Raw genomic sequence first — 14,279 nt, 5'->3', positions numbered from 1 at the left:
GAAAGGGCGGCGAGTGGTTGATGGAATACATGCTCGCCAACCACTCCATGACGTGCCTACCGCTAGAGGCTCCCACCACCATCAACGGCAGCTACATCGACCTGGCCTTTGCGAGGAACTGTCTGATACTGTCTGTGTGTGTGATCTCCTCGAACATACACTTTAATTCACCGAGATTTCCAGAGAACGACTAACGGGGTGTGTGAATCCCCACTTGATCACGCGGGGATGTTAAATGCAACTAACGGGCAAATGCCAACACAGTTCAACATAACTCCCCCTCATAGCATCACCCATGCATTCGCACTTCCCCATGCTCCCCTTCGGGGAAATGCGGGTGAATTTTTTAAATGATAAAAAACTTCCAAAGAAAAAACCCTTGAAAAATAACGTAAAAGACATTCGCATTAAAAAAACAAATATTTCGTTCTTTTGCGATTATATTATTGACATTTGCGTTGTTCAAATTTATTATGCTTGTTTCCCACACTACTCCCTTTTTGACGCTCCTTCCAATTATATTCTCTAAGAATATAGCATTCCTATACACACGTTTCCCTTCTTGTGGGCTGTTCTCCAGAGACTTCTAAAAACGTTTTGATTAAATCAATCCACTATAGCCAGCAATCAAACAGTTGAGCTGTTATTTACAAAATAAACAAATGTCGCAAATACAAAGAAGGAAAACCTAATTGTCCCGCAAAAAAAGGAACTCCGGATTTTGCACTCTCCCGTCACAATCATTCCTTTTTCCTTTTCGCAACATCTGTTCAGAGTGCAGCATGGAACCAATTGCTGCAGTGCACAAGGCGGCAACATGTGCACAGGTTTGAACCCAATTACTTTGTGACAGGCAGTTTGACTTATCTCCGAACAGATAACTGTAGTATGGAACCCGGAAATGCAATTACAGGGTGAGAGCCGCCTTAGTGCTGTGTGGGACGCCGTAGTGATAACATGGGTTTGTTTGCAGTCGTCATTCTGGTAAGCTTTTACGGATTTTCAGTAACCGTTCCTTACGTTTCGTCTGAAGAGAAGCTCGGGCTACCACGTGATGTAGTCGATTCCTTCAAGGTAAGCAACAAGATTCGAAGCGGTTTAATAAACGCTCATTGTGCCGTTTGTAGAGCGTAGTAGCAATCTTTGGGACAGTTGAGGTAGTATCAATCTTTATTACAAACCGCAGCAGGGTAGAAAATTCGGCAATGGGAAGAAACGCATGATGGTTGGCGCAGACAAAAAACTGTGGTTCTTTCGTCCCCTTCCTCCCTGCGCCGTGTTTTATATCTATGCTGACTATCATAAGAACCGTAGTGTTGGTTCAGACGTACAGCACTCGTCTCTTATGCAGGAGGAACTAGGTTCGAATTTGCGTACAGCCGGGCACCCGTCGTCTTCATTGATGGGTATATACGCTTTCCACGTCAAGTGTGGGCCCTTTAGCGATTAATTGACTCCTGGGCAGCTTGCGGGGCCTTTGACCCTTGTCGACCGCGCCGATTTCCACCGGCCTTCTTCGATACCACATTGTCCCGGGGGGGGGGAGGGGGGGAGGCGATGAGGAGGGTAGAGTTTCTCGGCATGTCCTTCCACAGGCGGTTACCGCTCTGAGTGTCAACCGTGGCTGTGGAAGTCCCCACATGCATTCGTGTGCCTTGATGGCCCTGGGGACCTACCCGTGAAATAGGTACAACCGAATCCCCGGCTTGGACCTCCGCCCTTGTTAGGCGCCACAACGCTTGGGAAGTTCAGCCCGCTGCTACGGAGAATCGCTTCTGTGTACTGCATGAGGCGGCTAGAAAATGCAACTCCTTTTTAAATAAGTGCTGAAAGTGCGTTTCCAACACGTATCTTTTATTTGATTTACAAAAAAAAGCAAACCCTCATTTTTAAATAAAAGAACACTTGAAATACCACTTGCGTTTTTATGTTCTGCATGAATATCACTATTTAATATTTCCTGAATAGTGTTGACAACCATCACATGTAATTTGATATTTATTGTTTGGCAACATTTTGGCCATATCCAATTCTCGTTCCATATTCCTTTTCCATTTAGACGAGAGGCTAAATTTAAGTACGGACAGACAGACGGATGCGGATAAAAATTTCCGCATTTTAGGAGCTCAACATAGACTATCATACTTAGTTTGTGTATTCAAACCTGAATCCATTATTATTTCCGCTCTTCCAGTGAGCCTAGCTGTTTTGTTGTTACTTTTATTTACATTCATAGAAATCTTCGAAGTTTATTGCTTTCGCGTTATTTCGTCCGAACGGCGACACGTTAGGTGTACTCATGGTGAAAGGTGTATCCTAACTACGACAATCTCGCACTCCTGGCCCGGGCGGGATTGATGACGCAAGATGTATGATGGTTCCAACAAATCTTTAGATCATAGGGAGCAAACTATGCCGCCCACTGAAGTCTAACACGCATTCGTAGAGCTTTAGTGAACGGCGAGCGCCCTTGCAAAACCTTGCAAAGCCTCTACCTCAAACGGCAGTGTTTGAGGTAGAGTCATCCCTGCAAGCTCCTTCCACTCCGTGGAAGCAAGATCGTCAAACTTTACGGCCAGAAAGTACTACGTCATCGCTGCAAGATTCACAATGTGCACTCGAAAGCGTGATGAGCCACTTCGTGGTGGCTGATACTCTTTGCAAACACAGTGAGCGCCGGTGATTTTTAGCGCTAATACCAGGTGCTAAACTGAATAAGGAACTACAGCTTCCCGAAAGCATAAGGTCCTGCATGAATACAAAAGCAGTAGTGTAATTGTGGCAGGAAGCCCGATGTTTGGTTTTGAGGTTGGCTGTTCTAGTGCGGTTAGCGTGCGCCATCACCTCTTAGTACGCGCCCAGCTAACCACTAAGGCAACACAACTTCATTAGGGAAAACGCACTAGTTAAAGGCGCGAAATGCGAAAACCCGGTGTCCACATCATACAAAAAAAGAACGACAGCTCATAGGCTTTGTTTCCTTCTTTCCTGCGGTGTTCTTTTTTTTCTTTTTTTCCTCAGAGGCACGAGGATATCGCAATCTTCAAGGGGTCAATCAATAAACCAATTATTGGATTTATTCCAAGCATAGGTACATAATATTTGCAAACAGTGCTTGGACCCATAGCAAAAGGGTAGTTGTGGGTCCAAATTCGGATATGCATAGTTATAAGCAGTCTCATTGTTAATAATCAGTGTCCAAACATACTGCACTATAACCATGTTAGCATACAGTAATTACTGTAAATCCTTTTGGTCAGTGTTGTTTTCCCCATCTCGCTCTTGCGCTTGTCCGACGTTTAATCTTTCTGAGTGTTATGGAATGCGGAGTGCACGTGCGAGCACGCTTCGCGCGATAAACGCAATTCAAGGGCCTCTAGATAGAAGCTGGATGAAATGCACAGGCTGCGGCCTGCCACGTGGCACATCACACCAGAATAATAATTACTTAATTGGCATAGTTCCAGCACGCAAGTAAGTCCCCGTTTAATGTCATCTTTTATTGGGGATGCGAATGCGTGTGCGTAGTGTTGCCTATCACCTGAAGGAAGAAAAACACACAAAAGGAATAGGCTCAAGATGCTAAGAACAACCATGTACCTTCTGCCAGTGGACACCCAAGCTTAAAGCTTTCACATCACTACACACCAATAATCGCTGAGCCATCTCCGCAATTTTCGTCGCATCCTGTTCCTAATGCATGGTTGCACCGTATATGTTGCCGAGTGGCTCTTACTGCCTCAGTTCCGAATCTTTAAGCGACAAAAATGGCTCAGCGTTTTCAAATATTTCTACTTTACAACTGGCACGACAGCCGACAAACGACAATTGACGTCGTGGAGGCCCCGGCGTAAGGTGCGCTAAGCCCACACTTGCACCTCCAATAAAGTGGAAGTGGCAATCGCGTCTACTCTCAAAGTTACCGAGACCTACAAGACAACTGTATTTAAAAAGATCTACAAATGATGGAGATGACGTCTGACTTTATACGTGGTGTAACGCCTTACTTAACAGCGACACGCGTAAATTGTTCTGTTTGGTAACTGCTTTACACTAACCGTCAAACACAGTTAAAATGCTCTTTCTAATTCTTTGGTGTGGGGTGACAGTGGTAAGTAGAACACGTTATTGTTTTCATCGCGCCGCAGGACGAGATTTGCCACATAGCAGCATACCAGCGTTTTGTTGCGAAATCTTGCTTGAGCGCCCCAGGGTTTCTAGTTTTCCAGAGAAATAACGCTGACTGGAATTTTTTGCGCAACACATAGTTCCCAAAACCATTTGCCGTAGCACGCAGGGAGTACACAAAAGTCACTAAAAGTATCCCCATGGATGACAAGATGGACCTAAGCAGATTTCACGCTCCATATGGCCACACAATGATCACACAATAGATAATTCAATACGCCCATGAAATTGCTTGCGTAAAGTCATCTGGAAGGTGTATTGCAGGAGAGACGAAGGCCCAAGGTGGTGCCACAGTCGCAGCAGTTTGTGAATTACCGCAACTCCTTGATTTACCTCTGTACACACCATTACTCTTATTAAAGAACACGCCTTTGACTGGCCATTTAAATAACTGAGCGGTTTTCTTGCCTGCAACTTGTCCATTCTGGTCAACGCACAAATTATCACGACACCGATGACCATCTAAGGACACCAACATTATTTGTTCGTGTCCAACAGGCATCATAAGCACGATCAAGGAGCGCACGACCTTCTCGCAGATGCGTGCTCCTTGAAACGAGATATGGAAACCATTCGACGTTCTTGTGTAATTCCTGACACAAACAATGCAACCGGACAATTGACGACTCTAGAAAATTCAGTGTATTTTGTCGAAACTCGTGAGCGCACATCACAGCTTACTGGTGCGATATGAAAAATCATTAATCGTGCCAGCACCCTGTCTCAATTTAGACAGCTCCAAGAACCGTATAGAGAGAGAAATAACTTTTATTGAGCCCTCACAATAGGTTATTGCACGCACGCACCAGACAGGGTGGAACCTTCTTTCCAGGTCTCATATGTGTCCAGCAGCCCCTGCCCCCTAACCGCCAGCGCGAGCTGGGTCAGTTGGTCGGAGCTGGATTACAAGGTCTCCCAGCGGTCTAGTGGGTTGGGGTTGGATATGGTGGGGTATTTTTTAGCTTAGTGCAGTCGGCAAGGATGTGTGCTAGAGTTCCTTCGGATCGTCTGTAAAACGGTATGAAGTGTCATGTCCTGCTTGGAACATCTTGCGCAAGAGCACGGCATGAGCTAGCGATCCCGGTTGCGTGCGTAGCGTGATCGTTTGCTGCCTTCGGCTAAGTTGGGGATGCGGACCGGGAAGCCTACACCTGCCGCTTCTGCATATTTTGGTGATGCATTTGTAACTCGTCACGGAATGTGGTAGCTTTGGCTCGTCCTAAGCCCGTAATTGAGTTTTCGGGCATAAAGTTCGGCTAATGCGTTGCCTTTCGCCTGCGATTGAGCCGGGACCCACACGAGCCTGACGCCCGTCCCGGTGATTTGCGTTTGGTGAGAATCGTTACACGGTCCTCACTCCCCGTTGTGCGATTACGAGGGGCACGGCCGCTTCTGCTTCGGCTGGATTCGTCGTCTGGATCTCTGGATCGACGCGCCGGTGACCAGCTTATCGAATGTGGTGACAACCGCCCTTGCTCTGGCGCCGTGCTTGGGGAAGGCGTACGCGTAGAGAACCTCTGGGTCCTCTTCAAGTTGTCGAGCCAGTGCCTTGTCCCGCGCAGAGCGTCTTTCGTCCTTCCTCCCTAGGTGCACGTTCCGGGGGAGGGCATTGGTCTTAATGATGTCTGTCTACGTTGTGAGGGGCGTCTCCATTGTCGGTTGCTGTTCAATTTGCCATCATATATGCGTAGTACAGCCCGGCGGTGCCCTGACCGTCTCAGCCTCTTTCTCCTGTTGTAAGGGACAGCTTCCACCAGCTCTTCCGCCGTGCTCTGGGCACCCATTTCCAGCACTTTTGGGTGGACGAGTATATTGGCATGCTAATGGCGAGCTTGACTGCTTTCCTTATCGTCGTGTTCAGCGTCTCGCGGTTCGCCTTGGTACGCTGGAGGTACGGGGCGGAGTACGCTACGCGTGACACAATGAACGCCTGCATCAGGCGCAGTGAGTCTTCTTCTTTGATGCCTAGGTTCCGGTTGGTTAATCTTCAGATCATGCTCAGGATCTGTTCAGATGTGGTCTTGATTTTGTTAACTGGCGCGTGCGCCTTGCCGTCGCTCTGCAACAGCAGACCCAGTATCCGGATCTGCTGCGTTGGCGTCACGTCCGTGCCATCAATGGTGATAGTCAGGTTCGGCGGCGGCTGTTTTTTTAGACTTCCCGAATGTACCATGAGCAGCTCCGATTTCTGTGGAGCGAGCTCAGGCCGCAGGTGTTGGCATACTCGTGCATGGTTGTTGCCGCTCTTTGGAGGGCGTCTTCTAACCAGGAATCGGGCCACGCGTGGTTCGTCTATACCGTTGTATCGTCGGCATAGAACGTGTGGTGGACGCCTTCGATCTAATTGACCAGTTCGGGCAGGAGCAGGAGGACCAGGTTGACAAGCAGAGGCGACAGGACCGACCCCTTTTGGGTACCTCTGTCTCAGAGCTCCATAGGCTGTGACTTTTCCTCTCCTATACGGATGTCGCCCTCTCTTGGCTAGAAAGTCTTTATGTAGCCGCAGGTCATGTGGCCACACTCCGTCTTGCGCAGGTTCTCGAGCACGTTGGCGTGAGGCACGTTGTCGAAGGCTCCCTTGAGGTCCAGAACCAGTATCCCCCGGGGATCGTGCCTCGTCGCTGTGTTTATCACTATTTCGTTTGACTGGATCAGCACGTCTTGGGTGCTCAGGTGTTGGCGGAGTCCGTACATGGTCGCCGGCATCTGACTCGCCTCGCCCAGGTGTGCTTGAAGTCTTCGGAGAACCATGCGTTTCATGACCTCGACCACGCAGGACGTGAGTGAGTTCAGGCGCATGTTCTCGATCGCCATATGTTTGCCAGCTCTAGGTATGAGCAGTACCTGGGCCACTTTCCATTCTGCGGGCAACTTCGAACGTTCCCAGGTTCTGTTGATGTGACCCAGGAGCCCGCGTCCCACCGCATTGCTCATGTTGCTGAGCAGCTTGTATGTAATGGTATCCGCTACTTCTTGTTCCGGTCAGGGATCCGCTCCTTGCCGAGGGCCGCCCGGAACCTTCGTCCCTTGATCGTCATGCTTATAATGCTGTTATCGGAACCCAGGTTTACGTCTTCGTTCGGCCAGGCCACTTCTAAGGAGCCCGCCATTCACGACAGGTCGGGTGTGGTGTCCCTGTTAACGTTGTTTCCCTTTAGGGTGACGAATTCTGGTCCGGTAAGGAGCGCCACTTCTTGGTCCTCCATTGCCTTTGTTAAGGCCTTGCCTTGTTTAGATAGGATTTACCGGGAGCGGCATGTTCCCCGCCAAACTCTTCACCTGGCTCATTGTATTTCCAAAGTACTACTGCGTTTGTGACGGCCTGCATTATGCGCTCATCGCAAACAGGTTTCCGGCACTGCCAATTGTTCTTGTGTGAACAAGGACGAGCGTGTGTTCGAAGCCCCTCTGCACCGTGAGGTGCTGGGTGGCGGCCACGTTGTTGCGCACCAGTGTTGCCGTTTCGCCTTCCGTCGGGTCCGGGTAGGTCACGCGTCCCGGGAATCTGGGTCTGCTGTGCGTCACCTGCAACTCAATCATGTGCGGTTTCTGGTCGAGACCATTTATGTGGAGTTGTAACTCGGCCTCCTGTGGTGCATGCCCCTCAAATTCCACTGGTAAATGATGGTTTTATCTACCCCACTGGACTGATTTTTACTGATTGGCTTCTTTGTCATTTTCTTCTGACGTTTCTACGCGACCGCGCCTGTACGCGATCGATTCCTTGATTTTATTGGTGCGTTCTTTCTTCAGCGCTGCGAACCCGTTCTTCATGGTTATCGTTACTACCTTCGCCACCAGTCGTTTGTGCTTGACTGATAGGACCTCTACTTGACATTCTAAGTCCTCTAGCCTGGCATCCATATTGCCGAGCTTCTCAAGATTTGCTTGATGGCTGCGGCTATCGGTGCCAGTTTACCCTCTTGTGGTGGTTGCTGTTGTCGATGTGACGCCTGCGGCGCCCCTGCTACCATCTCGCGGCCAACGCTGGTTTCGACGTTCGTCACTTCTTGAACATTCGATGCTTGTTAAAGGAGCCATGAAGAGAAAACACAAGTTTGGTTCATTCAAAAGATTGTCTCGTTAGAATCATACTGACACCACTTTTAACGTAAACTTCGCTCAAATAAGCTACATAATTAGGAAAAACGGGAACGGTCATGCGACCCACCAGCTCATTTCCCGCAACAGAACCTATGTCGTCACATGAGCTAAGCTCTGCGATTGGCGGAGGCTGGCAGAAGCAGACGCAAATTAGGTAGAACTTACAAACTAGACGAACGAGCGATTTGCGCTTAAATTTAGGGCACATTCTTTACAAAGCAATAAGAATGATGGGACAAACAGTGGAAGTTACGAAAGCACATGTAAACATAGAAGTACTGATGCGTTCTGCTGTTCGTACTGCGCACAGCATGCTTGTTTAGCTGCACAGCACTACGGGGCTTGGGGTTGTCTCAGACGACACTGGCCGATTGACGCAAGCAACGGTGTTTTACGTGACCCCATTTGTCGAGCGAGCACTGTTTCAGGGAACGAATATTTTCTCCCAGAACAAAAACAAGCCAGGTTTAAATGCGGGCAAAAACAAACCAAACGCTTGCCACGGTATGGTGGCGCCATCTAGGTTACGGAACGTAAAGAAACGCGAGAACAAACCAACACCGCTGAACAGGGTGGAGACAACCTTTGAACGGTCCCGTGCCGCCGCAATTGGGCCAACGGGCTCAACGCGTTATTCTTTTCGTTTCCCACGAGACCTAGCAACGCGAAACAGACAATATGATTCAAAATTGTTCAGTAAACCGCGTTGCGGCGATAATTTTAGCGCGGTTTTGACACAATGACTTGCTTCGGCGGCGAGCGAGCAACCGAAAATGGCGGCGCCAGCGTATACGTGTCTCTACCCTGTACGGCGGATGCGTGAATGAAGGTACTCTAGGCTGCAGAGCGGTCGGTTCCAGTTATGTCACTTGGGACCACGAAAACGCACGATTGAGCGGGAAAATCAAAATTTTAACCTAAATTGTTTAATTTCTCAGTGAATAAAGCACCGTTTGTATCCGGACAAGCGCTGGGGGCACTATAAAACACGAAATCTTTCGAATAAAACCAACTTGCATTTTCTCTTCATGGCTCCTTTAAGTGGACTACGCTTCTACTCCTTGCTCTTTACGGGGCGAGGGGGAGGGTCCCTCCGCGGCACCTTGCGTTTCTCGTTGGCGTCCTCGGGCGCCTTTTGGTTTTGATCGCTTTATTCGCTGGGCTAACTGTAGCAAGCGCATCTATTTTACTCATGAGTGCGCTAATCCTCACGTTCTGTTCCTGAATCGGGAGGTTTTGCCTTTGCATTAGTCTTTTAAGTTCTGTAAACGTGCCGCACTCTTGCCGTGCTGCGGCGTTTTGGTTAGAGGGGGAGGTGAGGTAGGGTTGAGGGGTGCGAACTCTATCGTACCCAGGAGCGACGGAAGACCTGCCAGTCCAGCCACATTTTTCTCGGCAAGTATCCCTCGTCGGTTGGACTCTGCACGAGCTCTCGATCTGGTCCGGGACTTCGAACGGGACCTCCGGTGTCTTTCGCTCGACCCTTGGCCGCCTCCTTACCCCATCGCCTCCCAGCGGCACCGCCCTTGGGGCCGACCGATTCCGAGGGCGGCCCTTGGGGCCGGCGGATGAGGCCCGGCCGGCCACGTTCGGGCCTCCCCGGGAACGCGATCTCGATTGTCGGCAGTTTGGTCAGTTTGGTGGCCATCTTTGCGGGCCCGCGTTTTCTAACGGCTCCGCGAAGAGGTGCTGCGTTGGGGTCGTCCTGCAGGGCCTATTTCCTCTTGGTGGCTGTCGTTGTTGGCTCGGCGCCCCTCACAGCGCCGGCGCCACACCACGTACGGCGTCTTAAAACTCGCCTTACATACCATACATAGCAAACCCACACCGATGCTACAAATGCCAACGCTACGGTCACGGCACTCTGAGCTGTCGGGGCCAAGAGACATGCGCCAAATATGCCTCTAACACACAACTTCCTGACAACTGCGAATCTGAACAACAACTGTGTGAACTGCAAGGGCAACCAGGCCTCATTCTCCCGTGATTGCCCAGCATGGAAAAATGAGAAAGAAATATTCACACTCAAAGTGACGGAGAATCTAAATTGTCACGAGGTGAGGAGGCGACTCTCACCGGCGCGTAAGCGATCCTACTCCGTTGTGGGGCAACAGGGCACAGCATCACAGCGGTCTTCGGCGCCTGCTCAGGCCATACAGAGTGAGGTTCCAACAAGGCCCCACTCGGTTGACTACTCAAGAAATCTTTGTGACTGAATGACGCTCCCGTATACATGACCGAAGTGAAAGTCGGATCGATTTTCCTGGGAATCCGATTAGCGCAAGTATCACAGAAATGATTGACGTCATTACGGACTCACAAAAGGTATTATGCAGTTTTCTGGAGGCAGAATGCCAAGCGCTTAGGTGATATATTTCCATACATAATGCAGAAAGCTAGCAAAAGTCACCTGGACAGTCACTTCAAATGGTGTGAAAGCGAACGACGCATTGTTCAAGAGTCACACGAACACACTACCGTGCTCGTGAAAACCACCACCACCGCACTGCCCTCTTCCAAAAACATGGAGAACGAATCTTCATCCTATGCCTCCAACAACGATGTCTGAATTGCGAAGAAGCACAAACTCTGTGGTCTAAAAACGACCAGAGTTATCTGACAATCCATGTGCGGTAAGCTGTTCGGTATAAACATCAGATATTTACTTAAAACTGTCGTAAATAGAGAAACATTCACCCTCTTGCGCCAAACCTACCCATACGCAAGAGTATGGCCAGGGGATAGCAAGTCAAACTTAACATATTCCACTTATTCGAAGAATGGGAGGCAGATTTGACCTGCTGGTTACCTAAAGATTAGCGTAAGCTGATTGAGAGGTCAGGGGAATGAGCTTCTGCATCTGGTGCCGTAGACTCAGTTTCCACCTTTCAGTTCCTGCCATCTCGTTAAACACTTTTCCTAAACCACCACAATATCTTCCTTAACACAGATCTTCTCTCTCGCTTTTTATAAAAAGTGAAATAAGTCAGCCAGGTCTTAACATCACGGAATAAACATTTTGACACAGTGACACTGACACATTGCTTAAACTGACCAACACGTTGCATTTGCGAGCTTTCAAGCTCACATTTTAAGCCACAGAAGCGCAGAGACCCTTTGTCCCTCCTGGGACCAGGGAATAAAAAACATGGTTGGTAGTCTTTGTGTCTTCGATAAGGTTTCGTGCTCGTGAAGCTTAGATCGAAAATGCAGCAGCTACGTACGGAAACGCTTGCGGGAGTCGAAGTATCGCTATCGTGCCTTACGTCTTAGGATGAAAACGTAGATGTCCCTGTAATTTTTTTTGCGCTTCTTTTCACGTGCACCCTTACCAACTCATCGAGTTTTCTTTGTTACTTTCGCATATTTATCCGTGCTTCGCGTGACGCCGGATTGTGCCACAGGAAGGCTATCAAGGAGTTCCCACACTGATCAGCTTTTCGAATCTTTCTTTTTTTAGGTGTCGACGTTTAGTTGCATAAAATTTGAAAGTCTTACGATTCTTTTTGGGTAAAACAAGATTCTCTGAGCCCAAAACGAAGTTACACGACTCAAATAGCACGAGTGGTTTCCTTTACACCAGTTTGTACTTTGCGTTTGCTGCCCTTTTACGGCAGTCTTTGGTGCGGTCGGCACCAGGCTTTTTTCATTTGCACAGAGACAAAGCAGTAACCTCATTGCTGTGCCATATATATTTTGTATATACGTTCCGCGTAAACCGCACAAACAAGCATGGTCGTTGGCAGGATTTTGCCTTGACTGGGGCAAATCCATTCTATCCAAGGGTAAGAATGAGAGAGTGAGGGGGCGATGCGGTTGTGCTGGGCTGGCTCGTGGAAGTGGCGGCACCATGTACCCCATTTGCGCCCCCCTCCTCTTTCGAAGGCCACGCTGACGAGCACACGCAAACATACAACCGCACGCACATACACGTAGGCACGCACACGCACGAACACCCGCTCAAATGTATTCAGAATACGGTGTACTCTAGTAGTCACGGAAATACTTAGGCTTTCGGCCGTCAAGATGAACTAACCCGTTGTTATGTTTTATTCAAGCAAAGTTTGAATTGCGTTACATGTGCCGTCGGTGGCGTCGGCCGAAATGAATTGCCTCCTCCTTACGCTACCCTCTCCCCCTTCTTGCTTATAGCTTTCGCTTCCGCTCCCGCAATAGACGAATGTCGGCGCGCCAATTGGAGGCGCTCCCTGATTCTGGAGAGAGGTCGTCAATCTCGCAAGTGGCGCGTCGGATCACGCCATACTCCTACAATCGGGGCATCTTTCTGGGCGCTTTGCTGGGCAATCAGATAATCGCCGGCCGCGTAAAAGCCAGAATACAGGGCGCAAACTTTCACTACCAAGTTCTCGCGGCTGAAAATCTGCCACGGCAGGACGCCGTATGTTCGTCGTGCGGCACTACATGGAGCGAAGACACGTCGTACGCCGCCGCGCCACGGCTGGGTTTCGTTCAGTGTGGTTAACCGACCCTCCATGCGCAGAATCAAAGGTGGCGTTCAGTAAGCAGACTAAGTTAATATGATTCCCGCTTGGGTTGTAATTAGGTGAACGATCCTGCGTGAATCGGGAGCATTTTTTCCACTTAAATATTAGTTTGCAGTTTGCGGATGGCGGGTGTTCGTTTGCAGAAAAAACTAACGAACACCCGCCAAGACAGATTCGAATTATAGTGCCCCTCAGAACATAAATCCGGCATTCTACGTCGACTATATCCCAACAGATGTCGCCTTTTGTCAAAATACAGCATGTTAACCTAGGCTCTCAATACACACGGCTGGCTGTTTCTAGTCCTTTTTGTAGCATTTGAGCGGCCCCCGCAGTGATACCGCCTGTTCCTCACTCGCCGATCTTGCTGACCCACCCCATGTTGCTGTAATACAAGTAAGGTAACAGGATTGCCTTTAAGCTAATAAAAGCCATCGTACATGCCTATCTCAGTGACACAAGCCACGGCAGTTGGGACGGTACCGTGTTTCCCTTGCGGCTTCAGCTATCAAAATCACGAGGACTTTACTGGTTGCAACCTCATTTTCCTCCAACAGTCAAAATTTACGGTCCCGTTTTTTAGCTCGAGTAGGCACGAGCGAAGCGTACGACTATCACCCACATCTAAAGCGACCATCCTGCACGGTTTGTACACGCCATGGAGGGAAAATCCAAACACCTGATTGGTTCCTTCGGTTTCTCACTTCGCTGCCTCTCCGTCACCGACTATTTTTGCAGACCAATGAAGAACTTTTCGTACGACTTTTTTTCCACCACCGCGCATCGGGCGCGCGCGGCCAGGCGTTGTTTGTCGTCTTTTCGGTGCATAATCGCTCCATGTATTCTGGCCATAATGAGTCGCGAGCGCTAGGTCCGTTCTCCCGAATTGCGAGCAGCCATGCAAGAACGCAAGTGTGAGCGTGACCGTGAACTTGCGTGTGCTCGTCGTGCTAATGCCGATCTTGTGGACGTAGACAGCAGGACAAAACAACAATGGTGTGCCGGCGAAGTTCATTGGATTTGGCAAAAGGGATTGCGTCACGCCTCCACTGGGGTCCAGCTTCGCGTGCGCCCCTTTTTCTACTGGGGGAAGAACTTCGTTAGTTTCTCCCGCGCTCTCTCTCCGCTTTGAAAGAGGTGGCCTTAAAATGGGCCCATTTTTGTGTAGCCGTGTTAGAGGAATCACTAACATTACATTGTGAAATGAATACGGCATTCGTGGTGACTGCACCTGTACACATTTCGAAGGTCCATTCATCTTCTAGTTGTGAGAATACTGGGTTCACAAGGAAGGCGAGCTAAGTGATAAGGTGAAAGAAATAAGAAGACTTACAGTTATTACTATCTCGATCTAGACCCTTCAAATAAAATAATGTGCAATGGGAGACCATGGACGGGTCTAACCTATGACGCACCAAGTCGAAGAGGAAGCATTGAGAGGAAGGAGTCGTACCAGCGCCTGCGCTTAACGTGACTCCAACC

The 14,279-nt window shown here is 49.2% G+C and overlaps 1 protein-coding gene across 1 annotated transcript in view; it reads left to right on the top strand.

Annotated features, from left to right (window-relative positions):
• Positions 1–942: 942 nt before the first annotated feature.
• Positions 943–14,279, top strand: part of LOC144169248 (uncharacterized) — a 29,262-nt gene continuing 15,925 nt past the window's right edge. The window contains exon 1 of the mRNA XM_077698306.1: positions 943–1,074. Within this exon, the coding sequence (XP_077554432.1) occupies positions 958–1,074 (117 nt within the window). The 5' untranslated portion in view covers positions 943–957. The remainder of the gene's footprint in view (positions 1,075–14,279) is intronic.

Source organism: Haemaphysalis longicornis, unplaced genomic scaffold (genome assembly GCF_048455015.1).
Source record: "Haemaphysalis longicornis isolate Haplotype H1 unplaced genomic scaffold, Haemaphysalis longicornis Haplotype H1 scaffold_2, whole genome shotgun sequence".
Taxonomy (NCBI): Eukaryota; Metazoa; Arthropoda; class Arachnida; order Ixodida; family Ixodidae; genus Haemaphysalis; species Haemaphysalis longicornis.
Note: the sequence above shows the minus strand (reverse complement) of the source record. Positions and strands in the feature narration are given on the sequence as shown.